The sequence below is a fragment of the Madurella fahalii genome (genome assembly GCF_045866475.1).
Source record: "Madurella fahalii IFM 68171 DNA, scaffold_4, whole genome shotgun sequence".
Classification (NCBI taxonomy): domain Eukaryota; kingdom Fungi; phylum Ascomycota; class Sordariomycetes; order Sordariales; genus Madurella; species Madurella fahalii.
The window spans coordinates 1,234,397-1,259,907 of NW_027263974.1; the positions used below are offsets into that span (position 1 = coordinate 1,234,397).

At 54.1% G+C, this 25,511-nt stretch overlaps 4 protein-coding genes across 4 annotated transcripts; 1 reads left to right on the forward strand and 3 right to left on the reverse strand.

Moving 5' to 3' along the window:
- Positions 1-1,510: 1,510 nt before the first annotated feature.
- On the reverse strand, positions 1,511-2,197 carry MFIFM68171_07362 (uncharacterized protein; the record flags this gene model as incomplete). The annotated part of the gene is made up of 1 exon (XM_071062782.1): positions 1,511-2,197. The coding sequence occupies one exon, from the start codon at positions 2,195-2,197 to the stop codon at positions 1,511-1,513; it is 687 nt and encodes a 228-aa protein (XP_070918883.1).
- Positions 2,198-4,194: 1,997 nt separating this feature from the next.
- Positions 4,195-11,087, reverse strand: MFIFM68171_07363 (uncharacterized protein; the record flags this gene model as incomplete). Its single annotated transcript, XM_071062783.1, has 3 exons — positions 4,195-5,443; positions 5,517-9,722; positions 9,781-11,087. The coding sequence occupies 3 exons, from the start codon at positions 11,085-11,087 to the stop codon at positions 4,195-4,197; spliced, it is 6,762 nt and encodes a 2,253-aa protein (XP_070918884.1).
- Positions 11,088-15,288: 4,201 nt separating this feature from the next.
- MFIFM68171_07364 (Non-ribosomal peptide synthetase) lies at positions 15,289-17,541 on the reverse strand (the record flags this gene model as incomplete). Its single annotated transcript, XM_071062784.1, has 10 exons — positions 15,289-15,326; positions 15,398-15,633; positions 15,768-15,870; positions 15,930-16,152; positions 16,214-16,265; positions 16,325-16,446; positions 16,505-16,562; positions 16,616-16,747; positions 16,807-16,895; positions 16,981-17,541. The coding sequence occupies 10 exons, from the start codon at positions 17,539-17,541 to the stop codon at positions 15,289-15,291; spliced, it is 1,614 nt and encodes a 537-aa protein (XP_070918885.1).
- A 4,617-nt stretch (positions 17,542-22,158) lies between these two features.
- On the forward strand, positions 22,159-25,433 carry MFIFM68171_07365 (Tetratricopeptide-like helical; the record flags this gene model as incomplete). Its single annotated transcript, XM_071062785.1, has 4 exons — positions 22,159-22,735; positions 22,804-23,338; positions 23,400-23,463; positions 23,517-25,433. The coding sequence occupies 4 exons, from the start codon at positions 22,159-22,161 to the stop codon at positions 25,431-25,433; spliced, it is 3,093 nt and encodes a 1,030-aa protein (XP_070918886.1).
- Between the last annotated feature and the right edge of the window lie 78 nt (positions 25,434-25,511).

Here is a 25,511-nt window from a genome sequence, read left to right on the forward strand (position 1 = left end):
GACCTTGTTTAGGCTGCAGGGGCCCAATTTGTGGTGGTGTCGCCTGGCCTATCTTGTTTATCTTGTCTGTCTGGGATTTGGCCACCTTTGCCCTCCCGCTTGTTTTTGATGGGTATGTGGGTGTAGATGTGTGTTTCTGCACCATTTCAATACTTAGGGCAGGGTCTGCTCGTCTGGCGTGATCGCATGCTACCTAACTCAGCTCAGCCCTAGATTTACCACGTCATCTTCACGCCCATTCGTCAACGTTGTCATAGTCGTGAATGAAAGAGGAAGCCCTGGCACACTAACAACTCTTTTGCCAACCGATACTAGATGATAATCGTTGGATGGGACTCGGGTGGATTAGCCACGGTGTAAGTTCTGGGTATGGTCACACGTACTTATGAGCCATCTGAGCCTGTCGTGTGTTGTGAATTCTGGTTCGGTACTGGCATATCGCTCCCGGAGTAGGGAAGCAGTCACGATGGTGTAGTATATGGAAGCGGACAAGTTCCATCAACACCATGTGATCGGCCCAGAAATTAACCCAGGAAATCAATTCGAGACTTCCGAAATTCAGCCGGATGGGGGATAGAGGCCGCCGCAGTTTGCTAAACAATACTCCAACGTGTTACTTTGTTAGCAGTTGTCGGTGGGGCATCGCTTTTAGTTCGTTTCGACGAGGTAGCAGCCGCCTCCCCGGGTCGTATAGCCTAGCACAGTGTTCGGTTTCAGTGTATAGTTACACTTCTCTCGTCTACCTTCCGCCCGCCACCCGAAGCGCCGGCGAGCCGCGAAGAGGGAGATACTGTTATGAGCTGAGCTACGACTTTTATCCCAACTCCTGATGGAACGGTACACCATTGGGAACCTACAGACGTTCGTTGCGGCATATACTCAGCAGCGAATGGCTTGGCGACCGGACACGACGCTCAAGGTCAAGGCCAGCGCGCACAGTACAAACGGTGCGAGCATTCTCGTATTGAAGAAGCTGCATCTTGAGGAGCTGGGTTGATTCGAGCAGGAGGGGCGGCTTCCCCTGCCTGGGGAATCGTCCGGGGACATGGTATTACATCTAAGGTACGTCTGAGAAAATAAGCCAGCTCCGAGCCTGATTACCAATGTTGACTAGACAGGGAGCAAGTGATGAACGGCTAACCGTCCCCGGCAACGCTCACCCACGTTAATTGTATACTATGGCTGTTGGGTCGTACGCGCCGGCGAAAGGCGCGTTGTCCGCCGTCTACCAAGCCGCTTGTAGTTGGTAGGGGGTGCGGCTAATACGGCAAAGCTCTCCAAAGTGCCTGATACGGAGGCTACAGAGAAACTGTGCAACTCGTACAAAACGTCACATTGCAGGGAGCTGAGGATCGAAAGTTGGAAGCCAGGAAGCGTGGTTTCTGGGTGGGTTGAAGAGAGTCTCGAGGGCGAAAATAAACAGAGACGAAGAGCTGAGAGGAAATTACAGAATGCAAACTCATCTACGCATCGTTCCTTGGCATACCTACAGCTCTCCCTAGACGACACGCTATCCCCGCGGCGGCCTCCACTCGGTGCATCCCTCAGCCCATTCCCCGCGGCGCCACTCAACGAATGTCTGGGCGAAGCAGCTGAGGTCCGCACTGGAATCCGACTGGATACTCCACGCTTGCCCGACACAGGCCTCGTGCGGCTCGCTCATGGACTCGCCATGTGCGTTGATCTCATCGCAGAATAGCATTAAGAAACCTTCGAGCGTGATCCGATGTTCCGGATCGCACCACATGGCGTCGCGTAAAACCGTCATGACGCGAGCACGGTCAGGATGGATACGCCGAAGTTTGTGTCGCCGCTCCGGCTCGACAAATCTTGACATCGCCCAGTTATCGTCGGACGAGTCGGAAAACACTACCGACAGGCTCCGGAGCTCGAGGCAGCGTCTGATGATGCAGTCGGTTACGTGCTGCCCTCGGAAAGCTCTCGACGACGCTATGGCCAGGTGCCGGAGCTGCGACAGCCAGCGGCCATGGTTGGTCGTGTAGAAAGGGCTCCAGAGGTAGGGCAAAAGGTCCTGGTTCCAAAACACGGTGTCCAACTCGAACCGGAAAGGGCCGAATGGCACCTTGCAACGGGCTTCGCGAGAGGAGCGGAAACGCAGCCTGCTATGCTTCATCACGAAGTCGCGCGACTCATGGCACACGTGCATCAGCGCCGGGAATCCCGTGTCTACCGTCATGGGCTCCGGGGTAGTGTTCCGGCCGTGCAATTCCAGGTTTTCTCCTCGAAGGATGAGAACTTCAGGCTCATCGTCTGGAATAGCAAGATGCCATATCAGCTGCCGGAGTTCAAGGGGCAGGTTGCCGAACAGCGTGAAGGCCGACGCCGTGCTGGCTGATCGGATACCTCCTTTTGTACAGAGAGTTAAGGAACGGGATAGTAGAGCATCAGAGGCAGCAGCCATGGCCGTACGTATATAAAGACCTCTTGGAACACAACTGTTTTGCGCGGCAAACCAATTCTTCGTTACTTTTAGTGGGGTGGACCAGTCTCGGTCTGGCGACCGATCACGTGAGACTACTGGCGGCATCTGGGTAAGAAGGGCTTTATAGAGCTTAACAGACCGTTTCATTGGTCCGGACGCAGCTAAGAGTCTCTCCTTATCCTCACAGGCGATTGTAAGACCAGGTGCGTTTTACCATCATGTCACTGGTGGAGTGGTTTCGCCAGCCTCTGCAAATTCCATTATGTATCGCAGGAGGACGCTATGGTTGACCGCAGCGGGATAGAACCTCTGATAGCTTCCACGCTTTCCGCCCTCCTCGGTATCATGTTCTCTATCAGGTTACATCCATTCTTACGTACTATCGGAGACACTTTTTATGCAATGTGCGGCTACTACATTACCGAAAGAGATCTAATGCCCGACAAGGAGACGGTGAAGTGAAAGGGCCGAGTTGAAGCTCCATCTTCACCGACTCTAGCCAGGGCTCGAACCTGGCCACCTAGCTTCCCTGGACTGAAGCTCTCCAGAGCCCACTAGACACGCTCCTTGAGGAGACAACTTTTCCAGAATCCCCATCGCAAAGTTGAATCACACTGGGGAATGGAATCCACAACATCACGGACTCGCGAGTTACTATTTCGCATTATCCTCGGTCTTAATGGGCAATAAGGAAAATACAATAATCGAAATGGGTACCAAAGGAACTTGGTAGGTATCTGTCTAGCTTTGGTCGACGAAGGGTTCGTCCTGTTTGGCTTTGCTCGCCTCATTTCGTCATGCATCAAGCGGACTGATCCACACCATCTCTAGCGATTGTCAGTAACTACGTGGCCTCATATTTTGTATCCAGATCAGAGGGGCGACGGACCCACCCCTTTTCCCGGCTAGTATATACTCTAGAGGCAAGACACTGCAGTTGAACGGAGCCCGAGTATACAAGGTTGTTTACCTTACCCCCTTTGTCTCTTGAGCCTAGCACTACTGGCACGTGATATCAAGGCAAGCACTGGGCATCCGTTGCAGCCGTGGGAGCACGGTGGAGTGACGGGCGTTTCGTAAGGGATGCACATGCACGCGCGGGAAGGGCAGCACCCGAAGCTGCAGCCGAAGCTGCAGAGAACTCTGTAGTAGACCAACTGCCCATCGGTCTCGGTCAACCGGCCAACTTCACTCTTCTCTCGCCCGCATCTGTGGACGACGCCCTGGAATATCAGTTCGGCAGCAAATCGATGCACTACCGCTTCTGCAACAAAGTGCGGCATCCACTGCTTCGGCTACGGGAGCTACGTGTGGGAGGGAAAAACGGTCAACACTTTTAGTATTAACGCCCGTCGCTCTTGACCAAGGCCAGGTCGACTTTTGCGAGTTCAAAGTGTCTTACTGGGACGGTAAGGACGGGAACTGGCCCGCTGGGCTTAGCGACAAGCTGCCTGTAGGTAGCCGCTACTAGCGAAGTGACCTGTCAACGTGAGGTAATAGATGAGATGAACTGGACTTCACAATAATACCTATGTTTCTAGCCCTTGTAGTCTGTGCTGTAGGCGATATAGCGTGGGGTTAGCGATCGACGGCTGTGAAACGGGGCAAGTCGCTTCTTATATGTGGCTCTTCTTTGGTCCGAACAACACCCACAGCAGTTCACAAGTGCCCTTCTTCGCCGAGATAGCTTGAGGAGAAACGACAGCTTTGATGTACAAAACCAAACCCGCAACATCCCTCCCGGGCCAACTCTAGCATCTCGGGACTCGCTGGTCATCTGGGCTAATATGCACCGTCTCTTCTGGAACGAGTCTCGATGGACGACACGTTCTCAAGCCGTTAGGCGTACGGACAAGCTGTTTCCCTCTCATGTCCTGCCGTATCTGCTGAAGGCGGATGAAGTAGTTCCGGGAGGATTCCGAGGGCTGCCTCTCATGGAGACCAGCGATGACGAGTTCTGCCTTGGCGATGCCAGCCCTGCTTCCATGAGTCGACATTTCCGGGTTATGTGGGCGTTGCGTGATCTTTGGCTGTTCAGTGAAACGGCCAACGAGCAGCCAGTTGGTGATTTTTGCCGACCCGCGGGCCGCCGCCAGACACGACATGAGCCGGCCCCGTGTCTCGGGGCGGTTGCTGATATAAGAGAGTGATGCCCCTTTTTGGACGAGGAGTCTGACAGACTCGAGTTGGTGGGTAGCGCACGCTACCATCAGTGCCGTCCCATCGGGGCTGCCTTCGTAGTCGAGCGATGCACCAAGTTCAACCAAGTTCTCTATCCCCATAGTGTTTCCGTAGCCCGACATCGTGCATAGAGGACTCCAAAACCGACTCTGGGGTTGCATGTTTGCGATTTGTTGGAGGGCCGCTCGGCCGAACCTTCTCCGGTAGAACCTGAATTGGGTGGTGATCCAAGAGAGACAAGGCGTTTCTATGCGCCACCATGGAAATGACGGCACCAGCTCCATTCGGATGTCGCTATTAAGGAGCCAGGCAGCGCACAGATCTTCGGACATTACGTCATGAATTGCTGAAACTCCTCGCTGGTCCTGGAGATAAACAGACACACCTCTGCAGGTAAGGTCCGCAAAGGTTTTTAGCGTTTCCGTCCTTGCCGAGTAATGCAGGGCGGACCAGCCGCACATATCGACCGCTGTGTGGTTGGCACCCGCTTCCACAAGATATCTGACAAGTTCCCAGTTGTTGTTAGACGACGCAAGCAGGATTGGCGTGGCCAAATACTCCGGGTTATCATCCCTGGTCCAGCGGCGGTTGATATCCGCTCCGCGGCCGACCAAAACTTTGACAATCTCAAGTTGATGTGGCACTTTCGACCGGACAGCCAGACAGAGTGCGTGATTCACGTCGCCAAAAATTCCGTCAAGGCGGCTGGCGGCGGCGTGGTTTAACAACAGTTCCACGACTTCGATGTGACCGGCCTTAACTGCAACCGCCAGGGGGTTCAGCTCCGTTACCGGCCTTTCTAGGGACGAGCCCTCACCGCTATAAACTCACGTTAGCCAATCATGGAGGGATAGAGAGCCCCAAGTGTTTGAGGGTGCTTTCGGATGCCTACCTTGAGTTGGTTGCCAACCTCTTCCTGTTGTCAAGGAGGAGACTAAGGGCCGTGGCGTTGCCAGAGGACGCTGCAGCCAACACGAGGTTCTCCTGAAATATGTCCCCTCCATCACTCAAAAACTTATCGATGAGCATTGGGGTCAATTCAGTATCGGTTACAGCCTGTCGGCCGAGCCAGATCTCCAGTGGCGTTTTAGGGCCTCTGTGCGTATGGTGACTGCAGGATACCTTGGTGGTCGACACGCCGTTCTCCAGTAGCCACTTGGCAACGTTGAGTCTGCCGTGTTGGATGGCCCAAATCAAAGGCGAGCAGCCACCGCACTTAAGGTCAATATCTAGGTCACACCCCCTCCGGTGTAGCATTTGGCATAACGCGAGGTTGCCTGAGCGGACGGCGTTTCCCAACGTGTGAGCAAGCCCAGACTGATGCTGCGGCAAATATCTCCCCTGGAAACGACCAGATGCATCGTTTGTCTGTTCGAGAGCCAGAATAATGGCTTTGTCGTTCCACTCGTACGCTAGGACAAGGGGTGTTTTGCCATCAAAGCTTGGCCGAGTGGGACTTGCGCCATGACGCAAAAGTGCCTGGACACTTCCCAAGTTTCGAGTAACGACTGCATGATGCAGCGCTGTCCAGCCGCTAGCGGTTTGAGACTCGATGCTGGCTCCCTTGTCGCACAAGTAGTCAACTAGATGCATATGCCCGGACCCCGCCGCCAAGTGTAAGGGAGTTAGCCCGTCCGAGTCCCGACAGTCCATATCCAGCAGCAGCTTGCGGTCTAAGTAGAAGCTCAACAACTCCAGATTGCCTTTCCAAGCGCAGAGGTGTAGTGCATTAATACTCCATATGGTGCCTCCCTGTGGGCCGCGAGGATAAGTGCAGGTCTGGGACCAGTTTATGCTCCACGGAAACGAGTCTTCGGCGAGCGCGAGCTCTTTGACGAACCCAGTCAAGCCGCTGACCGCAGCAGCAAGCGCTGCGTCTATTCCAAACACATCCCTCTTTGTAGGATCTGCACCGTTGCGCAATAGGGCCCGGGCGCTGTTGAAACTTCGTACCAAGACGTGATGGACCAACGCTGGCTGAGAAAAATGGGCTTGTCCTGTCTGCAGATCGGGGTCTGCGCCCCTGCGAATAAGCTCCTCCACTCTCCAGGCGCAGTTCCCAAACGCGGCATCGTGGATAAGGCCTGTTTTTCCGTCTGTGATCAAATTGTTGAGTTGACCAGACCCCGCGTGGTCCAACAGCATCTGGAAAAGATCCTGCTTAACGTCATCATCTCCCTGAGCCTGAGCGGGACACCGGCAGATGAGTGCCAACGGCGGTGGGCCTTCGTGCCCCTCGTACAAGTTCATTCCTCTGCCCAGCATTGAACGGAGGAGCTGGGTGCTGTTGGAAAGGAACGCAATTTTCAGCAGCTGGGCGGCTGTCGAAGAGCCTTGAAGAACTGACCAGCGTGTAGTGTTCTCGACCGTCTGTGTCAGTGATTCTACTGACCATGGCCAAAGGCTACCAATGTCCTTCCATTGCCGGATAAGCAGGTGACCCAGCATCGAAGCAAGTCCGCACTTTCCGGTGACAGTTTCATAGGCCTCTAGATAGCCTTGGTCAAGCAAGCAGCGAATAGCCAACGATAGCTGCCTGCCTCGAATTTCTAGGCCGGGGCGAGCGCCTTGGATCCGCGACCTCGACTCCCGGGGGAGTGTCACAGTGAAGTAGGTCCACGTAGCTGCCTTCACCACACGATCGTCGTCGGTATTCGAGTCGAATGCGGTTAATTCACGCATAACCTCCTCCTCAACATCCAATGTGCCAGGAAAAGAGTAGGTTAGGCGTTTGTAGAGATAAGTTGCGCACGGCAATCTTCCTCCCACGCTGGTTCCACAGCTGCGCGGATATAAGGCTTTGAGGAGCCTGACACAGATCAAAGTCGTTTCGACGCTGAGATTGTGCAGCGGGCTGGATTTCCTGTCTTCGTTCAAGCCGACGCAGGCCCCCGAGGCCAAAATGCGCCGAACCAACCCCGTGTCGTCCGAGGTCGACAGCTCGGCCACAAAGTCAGCAAGTTCCAGATCACTCTCGCCATCGCCCCATCCATGTATCTTTGCCCAATGTCGCAGAAGAATAGTGGCAGAGGTTTCCTCGCCCATTCGAAGGGCTTCCATTAGCGGAGTGCACCCTAGAGTCGTGGTCGCCTGCATAGCTGCGTCGATGGCCGCCGCGTCGCCGGCACTCAGAATCGCTTTCAGTTGTCGGGGCTGATCGATGTTGGCATGCAGGACGTTGCGCCCCCCATATTCTTCTTTCGTCGTGACATCTAGCCCGGCCTGTATGAACGCGCGGGCGAGCTCGTTCAATAACTCCTGTCCAGATTCACCCTGAATCATACGCTGAGTCTCCCAGTCCCAGACGTGAAGTGGCGTTTCTCCATAGTTGTTGACAGCCGACGGTGAGAAGCCGGCTGCGAGCAGCCGGATTGCCGTTTGGACATGATCTTTTGACAGAGGTACGATATCGGGATAAATCCAAGAATCGGAGTTATCGTAGGAGACATCGGTCACCACATGTAGCAACGAACCCCCGTTTTCGGTACGGACCCTCGCGTGGTCAAGCCGTGGGTCGCGTTGAAGGAAGTCCAAGGCCTTCATATCGGAGGATCTGATGATGCCAATGGCCCACGCAAGCAGTGCATCGTCGTCGAGCCATATTCTGGTGTCGAGAACAGATGTGTGCTCGTTGAGGCTCGGGTCTGACTTCACTGCAATTTTCCAGACCATACGAGCCACAGGCAAGACGCCCGGCAGTCTCTCGCTCAAACTGCTCAGCGACATGATAAATGCCCGGAGGGTCCGGTCGACTTTGTCGGGACTCTCGAGGTTGCCCTTGTGGTAAGCCAGCGTCGTCAGCCAAGCCTCGAACAGCTCGAGTTCGTCGTCAGTGGGTAAGACGCCACGCTCTAAAAGCGAGGCGACTGCCCAGAAGTCTAATGAAAGACATCCATTGCGGGCTGCCAACATCACCAAAGAATTGCCATCCCCAGGCAGTGACAACAAGTGGGTGTCTGAGGCGGTTGGAGGAAGGAGGTAGTCGAAATTCCAGGATTGAGGTTCATGGAGCTCGCCTTCCATTCGCTGGTAGAACTCGTACATCCACCAGCACTCTTCGAAGAGATCCCCAAAGCCGTCGGTGTCTTCACCCTCCACGGGGCAGCAGTGGCCGCGTAGAAGGAGCGGGACACCTCCAACTGCGCACTGGATGGGTGTGCCCAGAGGGCCTCGGAGGGTGACTGCGGAAGTCGAGCCGTAAGGAGCAAGCCTGCAGATCTCTGGCAGCCGAAGGATCGCAGCGAGGTGGAGGGGCCGAAAGCCCGCGTCAAGAATTTCCCATGCACCAGTGAGTTGATATGAAATACAGAAGTTCTTCGCTGTCACGATGTCTACCGCGCCATTTCCGAGCGCCGTGATGGCTGACAGCGTCCTGCTCTCCCAAAATGAAAAGATTGTACCTTCTACGTACAATGTCGTCGCCCAGCGGGTGAATGCCGGTGTCTTTTGGTGGTCGAGGAGCTTCGTCGCTAAGTCCACGACGGTTCGGTCTGTTGGGTTCGCCCATTCATCACGGGCATAAATCGGCCAGAAAAAGGAGGCGTAGTAGTAGAATGGCCAGCGATCATTTTCTTCCAGCATGGCTACAATGCTTTCCTGGCTCGCTTTGGGAGCGTGGTTAAAGTTGTCAAGGAGGAGATAGCGCAGGCATTGGACGGCAAGCAGCCGATTGCACGTTGATGGCGAGACCCTGAAGGCTTCGAGCCCGTGGTCCGCAAGCTCTTCGCTGTCCAAGAATTCGCGAGCCGAGAAGTGGGCGAACTCGAGACCGCGATCCTCATCAACCGACTTCCTGACCAAGCTGCTGCACAGATCAAAAATAGTTGCCTCACGGATTATGTCGCCTCGTCGGAGTGTGCTCTTCTTTGCCGAGACAGAGATTGCATGCTCGAGCATGGGTATTGGGAGGGGCGGGTCTACAAATGTGATGAAGTTCAGCACCATGTGGGTGACGGCCACATGCTGCCGCGGAATCCGCTTGAGTATGCGACTATACGTCTCGAAAAGTGTCGGCGGGAGCATGGTGAGGGCATCTCGGCATTGCTGATCGTTCAAGCAGGTACCGAGGTGATCAAGCTGGCATGTAACCCAGCGGAACCTGGATCAGAAACTTAGCTTGAGTAGATCTCAAGGAAGCTCGCACTCTGAACACGTACATCCCCTTGGCTCCCTCGGTCAGCCGCTGAACAATTTCCTCTTTCAACAGGAGATCCTGGAACCGGAGTTTTCTCGTCCGGATACGCTCTGTGACCTGCGCTCGGACGTACAAGGCGACGTCCTCGGTTTGGGCCGCAATCTCAATCTTCGGATACCCGTCGTCCTCCAAGTAGCCTCGGATGTTGGTTTGGTCTCGGCTCAGCAAGGCGGTGCTCAGCCCGTCCTCATCCTTCGCCCAGGAAGTGATGGCTTCTACAACATCGTCAACGTTGTCGCCACACTCGTCAAGCCCGTCGATCACCAAATACGCTCGGTCGTAATGCCGTAGCATCTCGGATAAGACGCTTTGCAGGCCTCTGACGGTCGGGCTCCTGGACATTTGATGAGCAGGGTTGAGCTCGTCGTAGTAGCGGGAGAGGATCCCGTAGGCTTTATCGCTTTGCCGGGCCAACTGATGGGCAACAGCCCCCAAGATATTGGTTGGGAGGTGGGTACTTTCGTCCTTGTAGTCGCAAAAGAAGAAAGCGACGGCAACGCTATCACTTTGTCTTGCGAGTACCTGCTCGATGACTGACCCGGCCAAAACAGTCTTGCCGGCTCCAGGTATTCCAGTGAGCCAGAGCTTGGAGCCCCACGTGTCCATCCATGATCGGAACTCGGGATGCCGGAGGAGCCATAACCCGGTCTTAGGGTGTCGGAGCTGAAGGCTTGTGTCGTATCCTTCTTGGGGGTTGATTCCATGCTTCAAGAAGAAGCCGAGCACGCGTTCCGTTTGTGAATCCTCATGAATCCGGACCAGGATCCTTTTGGTCTCCTTTGCTTCAGCGAGGATGCTAGCCCCCAACGTGAGACACTGGAGAATGCCGTTCATCGAGTCCGCGGAAAGAGCCATTGCAATTTTTGCCTTGTGTCCCGAAAGCGTAGACATGAGCTTCTTGATGGAACTCGCTGAGGAAAGCGGCCATTTCAGCTTGCTGAGCAACGCCTTGCGCTGACTCGGGCTCTTCAGATCCTTTTCTGCATCCACCAGGAGGTTATTGACCTCACACAAAACACTGTGACAGTCTTCGATTTGATCCAAGCGTAAGGTGTGATCAAACCTCTCGTCCTGAGCCTCGAGAGCCCGCGCAAGTCTTGCCAACCGATCAATCATCCCGCCAAGATCATTGACCTCGTCTGCCCAGGCTTTGGCTTCCTCCGTTGCACCCTTGACCGACTTTGCATAATCCAAAAAGCGGCAAAAGAGGGTATCCGCTATTGAAAGAATTCCAGCGATGCTGGCTGCAACTGAGAGCGGTTCGGCCATGGCTTCGTTCTGGATGTTGAGGCGAAACGAGTAGGAGCTAACATTAACATTACGGAAGGTGGAGTGACAACCGTTGGTTTATCTGTTCTCATATTATTACCGCCGAGGCGGTTGATACGGTGTGTAGCACAAAGTCTGCCTCATGCACCCTAACGCTAATTACGACTTAAGTTCCAGGCTCCCGCAGCTCCTTTGCAGGACATTACGGGATTCTATTGGTGGTAACGCAGCCAAAGAACCGGCATCAGCGCGTTGCCCGGGTGGTACGGGGCTTGAAAGGCGGACCGTGGTTCTGCCCATGCTACCATTTTTTATATTTAATTGGGGCGCAGCTGAATTTTGCAGGTATGGTCCAACGAAACCAACTCTTTAATAAAGAACACCAGCCACTACCGGGGCTAAAACTAACGAACTGGATTAACATGTTTAGCCCCCCTGGCATGGACGGCGGAAAACGCAGGACCTCGGCCTTCTGACCAGCGTGCCGCTGTCAAGTGAGTGTGGAAAGTTTTTGTCAGCCTCGCTGAGACTCTCGGCCATGGTTTTCAGAGCACTTGTATCACCGTGGACCTCTTATCTACGTCGCTGTGTCGTGTCTCTTTGAGTTTTCGGCGTTGAACTGGCCTCTTGTTCAACTCGAATTTAGTCAGGATCGTCCCAGCAAGGGCTTGTCTGAGTGACTGGCAGTGTTGTGACTAACAGAGGAGATCGCCTTAGGCGGGATGGATAACAGAAGATGTTCAAGCTTTGTTGCGCATGGATATAGGCTGTCCGGTGATCTGTTCGCCAAAAACCCATCTTACAAGCTCAGAAAAAGGAGCCGCGGGGTTCACGCGCGGTGGTTTGCCCAATAGCCCAACCCCGCTGTGTCGCACACCGGGCTTGTACCTATTGGGTACGCAGACGACACCAACCTACTAACCTTTGGCCGCGACACACCAGCCTGCTGCCGGAACCTGGAGAGTGCCTACAGAGTATGTGAGGAGTGGGCCAAGGGGGGAGCCATGCAATTCGAACCTGAAAAGAGCGAACTCGTCCATTTCAGTCGAGCGCGGCGCCCAAGCAGCGAGGAAGTCAATATACTAGGGGGTGAGCGGCTAGGGCTAGCCCCGGTCGAGTCAGCTAGATTCTTTGAGGTCTGGCTAGACCGGAAGCTATCCTTTAAAGCTCGCTGTAAGGAAGTGAGAGCAAAGACGGCAACCCAGATGCTTGTGCTTACTAGAGTCGCCGCGAAAATTTACAGAGGATGTATCTTGAAAACTCGGGAGATATATACAAAGGTAATTAGGAGCGTCCTATCTTACGGAGCGACAGCCTGGCACATACGAGCTCCACTTGGAGGGATGCTACGACAGATCGTACGCAGCTTCCAAGCAATACAGACACGCTGCCTGAGGGTCGTGACAGGGGCCTACAAGGCAACCCGATATGCAACCTAGAGACCGAGGCCTAGGTAACCCCCTATCGACCTGTATCTCAACAGATGGATAGCAAAAGCCGAGTAGCGGCTATAAATGTAATAGGTTGAGCCCGGTACAGGCCCCCCCTAAGCCTCGACCAAACCCCAGTTCAACTCCCCTACGTCGCCCCTGACGATGACGCCAGGCACCCAGTCACGCAGATCCACACTCTCTGTCTGGTCACACAGGGAACTTACTGCCAGACTAGCTTTCCTTCTTCTTTTTCTTCTTTTCTTCCCCAGGTTCAGTGTACTCGTAGAGTCGTCATCAACTAGTTGCAATATACTCCTGAGACCGTTACATTACATTGAACTTCCTTTCTTCGACGTCAATTGCGAAGAAAGTACTGCGTTTTGTCTACCTAGACAGAAGAACACGTCACACCCGTGCTGTTGTTATTACCAACGCAATAGTGCGCTCTGACCGATCAGAAGCCCTTGTGCGACACAAGGTATAGCAAGCGAATCTTACATTCCCAACTGCTATGCTACAAAGGCAAAGATCTCGAGCCTAAGAGAGCCGAGTAGCTAGATATAACTAGGATACTACAACCACAAAATATTAGCTAACAAAGACCAATTAAGCAAAGAATAATACCTAACAAGGCTACTACTTGTAACTGAAAAAGCCTTCACCTAATATAAGGTATATTGTAAGGATCAAGGATCCAAGGGTAGTAGGACCAGAGTGTCTAGGTACAAGCAGTATACACGCAACGTAGGAGCAGAGTGCTTCCTGGGAACGCGAACGGGATCTCGTCCAGCAAAACATCGGGTGAGCGTTGGGTCGAGCCTACTGAGTGAGCAACTGATTGTGCGTTCGATTGGGTGCTCTAGCGCGGCACATACCTAATCGGGAAGAGTACTACACTATTCCCCCAGATGTGGCAGCGAGTTCGCGATTATAATTGAAGGTACGTACGGGAGTTTAATAAGAACGAGTACTAATAAGACGTACCTTAGTTTCCCCCAAATAATACCAGTAGACCATTCAACAACAACAACAACAACAACAACAGCCCAATACTAAACGTAACCGGATCGTATTTCTCCTTTTCCATCACAAAGATGGTAACCACATTCCCCGTCGCAATCTAGCTACTTTAATTGTTTAAAGTCCATTTGAGCCAGCCCACACGGCCTTGTTCCTACCATGGTTGATGTTTTGATAATCTTCACTTGTTACCAAAATCCCTTCATCAATGAGCATAGCCGCGTATGAAAACAACACGTTCGGGCGACATGGAACTACAAGGCCACAAGCCACCCTCACATCAAAGCCGTCCACTTCCTTGTTACATTTAAACTCCGCAAACTCCAGTTATTTTTTTTTTCCAAGGTAGCCCAGGTTTCCAAAGCTCGTTTACCCAACGGCTACCATTGCCTGACCCGAGAGGGTATATGATATCTTGGTCTATATAATACGCGATGAAAAACAAGCAAGGAGGCGCGGTAATATGATATGTCGTGTCTCAAGGTCAATGAAAGCCGGATGTAATGAAACAGAGCGTGGAAGGGATTGACGGGGTTAATTAGTAAGTATATAGGAGAACTGGCTCGGAAGCCTGCAACCAATTAGGCCCAGGCGACGGTGAACAGCGGGGAGCTGTCGGCTCACGAGGACGGCGCACGATATGATGCTTCGGTAAGGATAGAGTGTCCTCTGCCATGACGCAACAGGATCTCGATAATTACGGTTCTTGCGCAGCGTACCTTAGGCAATGTTGCCCAATGCCGTCTAATCCAGTTTTCATCATCGACCGTTTCTTTCAGACCCCCTAATACCAAGCCCAACCGATCGGTCTGCACTTAGACTTTGGATGACGAAACCGGATCGGAACTCGACCGCAGCCGGGCACAAATTTACACGCGCGACCGACCCGTTCGTCTTCTCCCTTTAAAGCGGCCGAGTTACCCCACCGGTTCGTTTCAGCGAAGCCATCAGGTTCAATGCTTTTGGTTTGGAGATGTGGGTACTATATCCGGGGTTCCCTGCTTGGGCGCGCTTAGGTGGCCGGCAACTTCGGCCCCAGGTTCCGCGCACCACAGAACGGAGCGGAGCTCGCCGAGCAAAGCAAAACTATGTGGAGAGGCCACAGGCTCAGCCGCACCTCCAAATGGGTACTCGTTCTGTCCGCTTCCATGCAGTCCTTGGCAACGCTGGCCAGCCCTCCCTTCCCCCCCTCCTCCTTCTCGAACCCTACCCCCCTTCCTGCACCGGTGTTCCACGACGCGCGCTAGTGCAGGAATTAGACCGACTGATAGTTCCCGAGATCTCTTGGGTTGTGGTTGCGGGCTGGGTAGCATGCATGGCAGGCGTGGGGTGAGAGCGGTGTTTGAGGTTCCGCGGGGCTAGAGCGCTTTGGGAACGTGATGGTGTTGTGGCGAGCCAGAACGATAATAAAGCACACATTAACAATAAGCTTATTGTGTGCTCGGCTCCCCCGTATAGGGTTGGGTGAGCTCTGGTTTTAATTAATTTCTCAGATTGTTGTCATGTGTTTTGCAACTTCTAAAAACTCGAACCATGCTTTCTCCTCCTTGTCTTTGGCTTTATCCGGCGAAAGCACAATACAGTTGTTTAATTCTACTAGTCCATGCTGCTTGATTTCCCCCCGATCCCCCCCGATCCCCCCCCCCAATGCGATAATGGTATGCAGGTAAGACGGCGACATCAAGTACGGGGTGTGAAGCACCTCTTTGCATGTGCAAGATGTCGGGCCGGTTCAGTTGGTACTTAGTTTAGAAATCCCACAGAGTGCCAAAGGCGTGCAACCCAGCTGCAAGAGGTCAGCCATCTGCCCGTGAACCCGGTTTCCCGGCCTGCCAAGGAGCGTGCGTTGCAACGTACCTGTGCGGCAACCTTGCATCATCTCGTCGTTGCCCTGCTTGTTCGAGGTAATGAAGATGACCTCGGCGCCAAAGCTGTCCCACGTCTCCTTGAGGAGTTTCACCGTATCGGGCCGTCCTCCCCGCTTCTTGGAGTCCCAGAGAATCATGCGCTCGGGCGGGATGTTGTTGTAGATAAGGCCCGTTATTGTCGGCCCGAATGTCTTCTCCTGGTCCGAGCCTATCCAGATGAGGAACCTAAGGCAGAGAGAGGGCAGTGTCAGTGGGAGGGGTCTCCAAAACCACCAAAAATTAAAAAGAAAATAAATACTAAAAAAAGAAAATAAAAGAAATAAAGAATAAAGAAAAAAAGGCATTCTAGAACGACCTACCAATTCGGGCTCTGGATGCAAGTGGACAAAGCCGCCCCGATCCCGGTTCCAGTGCAGATGCGGATGCCTCGCTTAAACATGGCGGATGCGTGTCCGACACCAGCTATTCCGTGTCAGTGGATTTTCCTTTTTGGGCAAGACGGGACAACAACAAGCGCGTACCGAACTTGAGCTCCCGGGTCCACACCGTCTTGGGCGGGTTGGCAACGAGATCCCTGGTGAAATCGCCCTGGACGCCGCAGATCATGTAGTGGCACCCGGATTTTCGGCCCTCGCTGATGATGCCAAACGCGTGGTACTCCATGATGGACGTCCGGCTGATCCTCCCGAGGAGCCCCTGCTGCATCCCGCGATTGAACTTGAGGATGGCCACTTTCGGCGACGGCTAGACCCCCTGCTGTCAGCAATTGATTGGTTAGGTACAAAACGAGGAGCGGGAGACTCACAATCTCCACCTCAACTGGCACCTCTCGGAGGGTGAGCCAGGGAATGAGAATGCTACACGGTGTTAGTTTGATCCCACTGGTCGGCGGGTGATTGGGAGCGGGGGAACGCACAATATCGTCATGAACACGGCGAACCACAGCTCCTGTGCGTTGAGCAGGGAGTGCGCGTTGGATCTCCATTCCCCTCGCTTGATGTCGTAGGTATCACCCAAGATGACGAAGACCCAGGTAGCCTAGTGTCCGTCAGCACCCAGCTCAGATAAGCCCAGAAATAGTCGAGCAGCAACGTACCGCGAGACCCAACCATCCGATGAAGCGGTGATGTCTCTCGAATGTGTTGTGGTGGTTGCTAACAGAAGGTCAGCCTCGATACATCAACCAGGCAGTTCCCACCACACTGACTTGCGGACCCATGGGAAAGCACTTAGAACCGAGATGATGACCGCCACGTTGGTGATGATGCCCGTGGCAATCACCGCGCCGTGCTGGACATAGCGGTACCGGATGATGTCGACAATCTTGAACACCAGCCAGCTTTGATGCCGTCAGCCCTGGTTCCGTTTTCAGGGGGGTTTGTTTACTAAGGTACTTACGCAGCGCCGGAGAGCGCACATCCCGAGTGGATACCTCCGACATGCTGCAGAATCGAAGTTACACCCAACTTGATGCACACTGGAGCCCACTGTTCCATCAAAAAAGAAAGCTACGGTTAGCGTCTGTGTTTCAATACTAAGACGGTCAAGGGGGAGTTCGTGACGAGGACATACACTGCGCAGACCGTAGATCGAGATCAGGTACAAGAACCTCAGGAAGAGCTCATTCCGGAACAAGACTGCGCAGAGGAGGTTACCCAGCACCAAGGCGCCGAGATGATTCTCGGCGTAAGGGAACCGCCCCGCGGCGGCGAGGATGATCCCCGTGAGGTTGAGCATGGTGACGAAGGTGAAGAACTTGCGGTACGTGTTGAACCAGAGCTGGAAGAGGATCCACTTGCTGGGCTTTGGCTTCGGCGCCTTCTTCGCCGCCGGCGGAGGTGGCGGAGGCGGTGCTACGGTAGCATCGGCGGTCGGCGACTGCCGCGCCAGAGATAGTTGGGGTAGGCTCGCCAACGGCGTGATGCCCTCGTGAACAGGCGATGTCGGGGAGAGATGAGTCTCAATGTACAGCTCCTTCTTCTCATCCAGGTGGGCGGCAGGCGGTGAGATCACCGGCAGGCTCGGTGTGCTGTCGTAGAGACCCTTCTCCGCATCGTCCAGCGCCGACGACGTGACCGTGGCTCCCTCCGGAACGGCTTCCTCATGGTGCGACCACGTCGGGCTGGGAGCCATGGCGAACCTGCCTTCGTCGGAGACGTGACTGCCAAGGAGGAAATAAAAAGATCCAGGTTGGCTGAGGTGAGGCGGGAGATTGACAATCACCCCGTGAGATCTGGCTAGGGTTCGCGAGTTTTAACTGTAAATCAAAGACGGGATATCGTCTGGAACTCTTGCAGCGATCGGAAGGGAGAACCGCATGAAACGGTGGCCCGGTTTTCGACGGTCGACGACGAGACGCACGGTGAAGGGGTGGGAGGGGCACGAAAGGATCGTATGGGTCAGAAGAGCGTGGGCGAAGACGGCGTTCCCTGGCCCAGAGCCGCAACGTCGGTCTCAGCGACCCGATGGCGAGCAGTGGCCAAGACGAGGCGGAAACTTGAAGGGCCAGATCCGGGCTCTGATGCTACCTAAGTAGTCATCCAGGAACAGAAGCATCGAGAGGCGGTCCCCCATGTTTAAAACAGGCGCCGGGCGCCCTGGGGGTGGGTCCCGCCGTCCCAGAGGCCTCAGGAGGGAAGGTTTGAAAAGCCATGTACCGGCCTCTGCCAAGGAACGAATAGCATGGTCGTCAGACAGACTGCCTTGACGTACGATGTCGAAACTGATATGCCGGGAAACAGTCGTGGGGAATCTGGGGACGGGTAGCCGTCAAGGCAATTGCCGCCCCTGCGGTGCTTGTACGACCTGGCCGCTGTCCCAATTAGGACGCCAGGACAATCTTTCAAGCGAGATTGTTACTTTTTCATGCCGCCCAGCTGTACAGGCTGTACAGGCTGCGCTGATGTCACATGTGCAGGAGCGTGCTGTCTGGCAAATACCGCATTAAAGCGCCGATTACCCAAATTAACCCCCGGATACCCCGGATTCTACGACAGTCTGCATGCCCGCTCGGCAACACGTGGAGACGCCCGGAGACCAGATTTTTGAGCGGTGCTGTCTGGGGAGGCTGAGCAGCGAGTGGTGTAAGAGAGAAACCCCACAATAATCCAAGTCGGACCGTCGGGCGAGAGGATAGGAACGAGAGGGAACGGCGAGGAACCTGCGGCGATTGCCGCGCTGAGTGATAGCCGCGCCGCGCGCGAGACAAGGAAAATAGAGCATCGCCGCCGGCCCCCCTTTTCGCAAGACGTGTGGGGTGCGCGCCAGCAGCCGAGTAGCAGCGAGCGCAACGCCAGGGCCGTAGCTCACGTCTCAAACGTCCTCCATTCCCGAGTCTACTAAAATTAGACCGAGCCCGGTGCTATCGCTTGATCATTGATGTGTCTTCACGTGGTTGGTATGGCATTCGAGAACAACGCCATCGCCAGATGAGGCATTCGTCCCATGTCCACGATCTGCACCGGGTTCCCGTTCCCCACAATCTCGCACAGACGGTGCCTCAGCTGAGAGACGGAGAGACGGGAACCGCACCAGGGCGACCCGGGGTGCATTTACATCAGCCTCGAATAAATTCCTACGGATGAGCGGAGGCAAAAGGCCGCAGAAATCGGCAGATCTCGTCTCACGCTCAACCCCAGCTGCTGCCCTGCTATCGGTGAATGCCGGCGCAAAAAGGTGGAATGCACTCCTCACAACCTGGGGAGGGGGAACGCAGAGTGACGACAATGACCAGAGATGATATCTCTTGCCGGATTCCGTGGAAATCTTGGTTCCTTGATCAGGGAGTGAGCCTGCTTGGCGCCTTGCTCCGGACCGCTCTCCCGGCGTCACCGTCCAAGCTGCCGAAGTAGTTTCTCGCTGGGTTTTTCAGACGAGCGGGAGAGGAGCAGCGACTCTATCAAACTGTTGCCGTTGGTGTTTTGCGGCGGACTGTGGCAGGCCATGCTGATGGCCTCGACCGAATGTCGTGACCAAAGGAGGAATCCGACCATGACGGCCAACGTCGGGCACCAACAGAAACCGCCAAATAACTAAGGAAAAGCGACGGGACAAAATCGGGTTTCGATCTTCAGGGCCAGGCCTTGGGCGGAGATTTAGCCTAAAGAGGGGATAAGGTTGAATAGGGTTAATGTCCGAGTTGGGGGGAAGGCCCTAACCCTTTACGACTGCCGCATTCCCGGGTTCTTCTCGCAAAGCCCCCCCTCGGGGGCATGTGGCCCCATATTGCACGGCAATACGGTACCCTCAATAACCTCGTATAGGCAAGTCACATCCCGTTGTGAGTTGGTTCATCCAGCTCAAACCGGACAGTTTCATCCCAAAATGGCCTACAACCGAACTCAGCTTGGGATCGCTAAGGTGAGGCTGCGCAGCCCAACGATCTTCGGGCCGAAGGCACCCGCTCGCGAGTCGAGCGGCCCGGGTCCACGACGGGCATCGAGTGTGGAGCCGAATCAACGACCATGCTCAGATCGCGTATTCCCGTCCCAGCCGCATCAGCTCACAGCCCTACCGAGACCGTTTCCCGCGGTAACCAATGGCGTATCCACGGGACTGTTCGCGTTGGGTTGCAGTGTCATGGTAAAGTGCCATCAAGGGCAGGGGGGCTGACCAGGAAATCCTCGCCTTGTTACTGCCGAGAAGTGTGAGAGTATTCAAGCAATGATATTCAGGCCCTGCAAGTTGCCATTGTATAAATCTATAACCGCCATGTGACACGAGGCGGTGCGGCCCGCCATCTTCCCGGCCTCATCACCAATTACATATATCATAGCGATGTCGCCGTGAGTAAGAAGTTCAATTTTTATTTTCCTTGGCAACTCTGGTTCGTTTCTATGGAATCGAGGTCTGACGATTTAGTACGACTGTACTTCGTGACGTTGCGGCTATCTTTCGTCGGTATCAACGAAGATAATTCAATGCGCCAGCATCAGATTGCATGATCAGTGGATACGTGTGATACCATTGGTATTCAACGTTGTTAACATGTTAGAGGATGAGCATAGTTAAGAAAAAAAGAAAAAAAAATTAGAAAAATTAAAAAATTTAATCCATCACTAACGTACTTGCATAACGAGTGGCCCACCATAACGAGTAACCCACTTTCGTTCGACCTCAATCACTTTATATAAGTCAATTCAGCTACAATATCCCAAATCAATTAAAACAACTTAGAGTCACTCTCTTCAGAGGTGTTCCAAGCCACTTGATAAGTCCGTATATTATAACCGGGCTTCTTACAGTTACTGCAAAGCCGAACACACAGCTCATATACAGTTATATAACTACCACTACTAGACATTTCCTTGCAATTCTGACTACCAAGTCCCTAGTCGACTATTAAATTATCGCGTCTTGCAAACTAAGTAATCCTCTATCCTATAAACATATAAGAGCAGGTATATAACGTATCTTGATACTACATACAACGTAGTTAGATGTAGTACCAGGCTAGTAAAAGTAAGGTTCAGGATATCTGATTCCTGGGAAAACGCTCAGCAGTTCCTGCAGCGAGACTTGCAGTTATGCCAGAGTGTAGGGGGTGAGTCCAGGGCGGCGGAGGCGAAGTAGTCGTTGGCTGTTCTCTTGGTAACGTTATTCCATAATTATCCCTCCGTCCGGCCATTTATAAAAGGGCTCACTGCCTGACTTCGGATTACAGAACTCTGCACCTTGAAGAGGACGACTGATGAGTAGAGTTGTTAGGATGCGAGATGCTGATAGGCCGTGTAGGAAGTGGAGTGGAGTAGATTGGCATCGCAGGCGAAGCGGACGGTGGTGCCGGGATTTCAATGCGGGACAGCTCCATGACACCCCAGGAGGTGGGGGTTGCGGCCCGGTTTATGGGCTGGGACCGGGCTTCCTAGCAGCTCAAACGCTTACATCCAAGTAACCATGTGCTGGACAATTGAACCCGTGAGCAAAAGTTCTATTCCTTGTGGCACATTTGAGAGATATGGCTCGGATGGCTCATCCGATCTACGAACCGCTGGACGAGGATATCTCAACGTTCGCTTCCTAAGGCTCTCGCCCGCAATCCTCTCTGGCAATCATATCCACTGTATAGTATACAAGGCTAGTGTAATGAATGACACGTACCCCAGTTTTAGGACTCTCTCATACTGCTGGGGAACCCAACGCCCTCTTTCCAAATCACGTTGAACAGTACCAGTCAACGTGGGACCCAATCTCGACAGCGCCCTCCGCCACCTCCGCCACACGACGGGCGAAGTTGAGCTCTGGGTAGATGCCATGTGCATTAACTAAAGTGACTTGTACGAGCGGAGTTCCTAGGTTAAACTAGTGGATTCCATGTACGGTGATGCCGAAGACGGTTGTCGTGTGACTCGGGGACCAGTCGTAAGACAGCAAATGCCGCCAGTAAAAACCCGGTAGCGACGAGCAAACCCCACCGCTTCCCACCAAATCCCCTCTCGGCATGATGTATGGTAAGTCAGTGTTCATGGTGTCTGGGAACACGGTGGTGACGCAGCTGTCTTTGGACTGATCTGTCTAAGGCACCAATCGTGCGGGGTGGGAACTCACCCAACAGCAGCACCCAAGCGGACCGGTGGCTCAAGGCTATCTTCGTTAGCCAGCGAGTCACGTGGTAACGTACCAGAAGAATATTATCCCGCGGATGTTTTTCTCCAACAGCACAAAATTCCTGAGAAAGCGAGATCCGTAGTCCCATCTCCGCTCTTGACCAAATAAGTTTACGAAACGTAAAATCCGCCCAGGGGACACGATATGGATCTATTTATCACTTCCGGGCTGCCTTCTTCATCGTACATCCATCTCACATCGCCGGCCTCACTTCTCTCCAGCCTCGCGCTCGAAGACGGCAGCGTACACGATGACTTTGTCCACTTTCTCCAGCGCGCCCAAGCTCTCAACGTCCGAATCTTACCCTTAGTTTACGAACCTCGGCTGGATGCGGTCGGGCAAGACGGGGCAACCGGACGAGTCAATCAAAGAGTTTGGAACTCCCGGATGAGGTTTGCCTTCAAACGTTTCCGGCCGAGCCTGGACGGTGCGGGTTTATCCGAGATGCGACTACGCCGATTGCAATACAAGGCCGCGGCCAACGAGATTGCCATCTTGAGCTGCCCGGCAATCAGGGATCATCCCAATATCGCCCTCTTCATCGGTGTCGGATTCGAGGTCGTCCAGTCGCCCATGTCTGTCCGCCCTGTTCTCGTTTATTCCAAGGCTACCGGCGGGGATTTGGCTACTTTTATCTCAGAGAGCCAAGATGTCGATGAGGACCTCATCCTTGGAATGTGCGGTGAGGTTATAAAAGGCCTTGATGCTCTGCATAGTTGCAGTAAGCCCCAAAATCCGCATCGAATGCCGCGGCCGGTAAAGCTACTAACATGGGGACCCCTCCCTTAGACGTGGTCCATGGTGACATCAAGCCCACAAACGTTCTCATCTGGCGGCAGTCCGAACCCGAGCCTTCTCTTGCGGTAGCGGTGGCCGACTTTGGATTTTCCAGCTTCGCTACGTCTTGTGACGAACTGGTGCGAGTCTCCCGATCGCAACCGTGGGAGGCTCCAGAATGGCACACTGGAGAATGCACCCTGTACAACGCAAAAAAGATGGATGTGTATTCATTTGGGCTTTTATGCTTCTGGCTCTTCTTTAAGGGCGAGACTCTGACCGAGTTAGGGCTCCCATCTGCGACGGTGGACTCGGCATTTCTTCAGTCGAACCCATCAGCGACGGATGCCGTCCAGTCTCTCAAGAGGGACGGGAATTCCATGCTACGGTGGTCCTTAACACTGCTGCAAAAACGACAAGACACGGCGCCCCGGACCAGAGGATGCCTACAACAAGTCTTTCAACTGACACTGGCTCGAGACCCGGAGGCGAGGGACGTGTCGTTGGAAAATATCCTGAGCTTGCTTTCAGGCGCCACAGGCATGGAGTAGGCGAATTCTGTCTGCTCACAATACGGTGGAGCGATGCACTAACTGCGGCCAATCTAGAGAACCGCGGCACCCGACCGAGGTAAGCAGAGTCAACATTCCCGACGGGCACGGATCGCTCGAGGTACGTCTCCCGAGGTCGGGGCTCTGGCTTCACTAACGTTTCGTGACCCTCAGCTCGAGAAGATCTTCTTCGATCTTGAGGCCTGTGACTACAGGGTGCACTCGTTCCTTGCCGACGGCCTGGTTCGGATGGCCGATGCAGGTGATTGTTGTCATCCTTGCGCCCAAAATGCGGCCTTCCAGCTCGCCCTCTGCTACAGGCTGGGCTTTGGCGTTGCTCGGAGCGACCTGGAATGCTCTGTGTGGTTGGCTCGCAGTGGTAGGAGAGAGAATGACTTGGCTGCCGCCCTAGAAAGAATCAGGAACGCGGAACCAAACGCATCCTTCATAGCGCATCTCTCGAGTATGGGATACCGCAACGATTTGACCTCTCGGTACCACCTGGATGGCATTTTAGGAGCCGCAATCGACGTATATCGATCCACGCTCCGGGCCCGTAATGACGCCCTCGGTCCGAACCACTTCTCCACGACGAGGCTAAGAGACACACTAGTCAAATTGCTCTCTTTCAACGACGACAATCGAGAAGCCCTCGACTTAGCTCTAGAGGGTGTCCAGACTCCAGGACTGGCGTCTGCCGACCTCCGGGACATGAAGTACACACTCTCCTGCATATATAGTGATCTTGGGGAGATCACCAAGTCGGAAGAAATTCTGAGCGATATATTGCAGATCCCTCTGGATAGCGATGGCGGGCATGCAACTACGGATCGATTGGACCACGAAGTCCACCTCGCTGATATTCTTATCTCTAAACGCTGTTTCAAAGAAGCTAGCGAACTTTCCGAGAAGGTAGCGAATGAGTCTATCGCGGAGCTGGGTCCCGAGCATCCAACAAGCCTGGCCGCCAAGAGAACTTTGGTCCAGGCATATACGGGAGCCGGCGATACTACGCGGGCGTTAACAGTATCCGAGGAGCTCTTCCGCGTACAGCAATTTGCCACGACGCTACAGAACCCCTCACCCCGACTCGTCCAGGATGTCGCTCTCTTGGGAGTACTACGCTTCCAAACTGGGAACAAGGGCGGCGCTCTAGACTGCTACAACGCCATTCAGCGATGGATTTCTCATGATAAGAAAAATGCGACGTTCGCCACGAATGCCGTCAGCAACTACGCGAGCACCCTTATCGAGGCCGGGGTTTTAAAAGACGCTCAGGGCATTCTAGAGGCGCTCCTCCGAGAGTGCGACAAAATCTTGGGGTCGGAGAGCGCCGAGAGCGCAATGGTTATGGGAAACCTCGCCGCCGCATTCCACATACAAGCGCAGTGGGAAAGTGCAGAGCCCCTGGCGCAACGGGTCGTGGAGACAAGACGCACCGTCCTCGGCTTGTCGCATCCCCATACCGCCACATCAATGAGGAACTACCGAGAAGTGCTGCTGGCCCAAGGGAAAGTGGCCGAAGCCGTCCAAGTCGCCGGGGAGGAGATTTCCTGCGTCAAGGGTGCCACGGGCGCCACAAGGGCATCCATCATGGATACTCTACTGCATATCTCGGGCGCTTTCGCGTCAGCCAGGGCGTTTAATGAAGCTATATCCTTTCTGGAAGAGCTGAAAGTCCTGCTAACTAGGGAGACAGACGACGAGCCGCGGCAAGGGGCGCTCTCAGCAGCTCTCTTGGAGGCGATATGCTATCTGGAGCTTCAACAGGCGGCCAAGGCCCGGGAGGCGCTTTATCGCCTACTCACCGGCTTTACGGTACCTTTTAAGGAAGACATGAACGAGATCATCCCTGGGCTGCTCCGACTAGTCGACATATGTCTGGAGAGCGACTACAAAGTAGACGCCGAGCAGATACTAGCCGGAGCAGCGATTCTCTCCCGGAAGAGTCAGGCTGTGACGGCGGAGCTAAGGGCGAGAGTAGACGCGACGCTTTCTCGATATTTCGAAGCAGAAGGCATTGAAAATGCTGCAATTTCATTCCGCCCGCACCTACTTCGTGGCGAACCGGTGGCCAAGGAGGATATCTGAAGCAAGTAAAGGACTATAGCTAGATGCATTATAACACCAGTCCGTTCTGAATCAACCCTCAACCAACTGCGCCGCGAT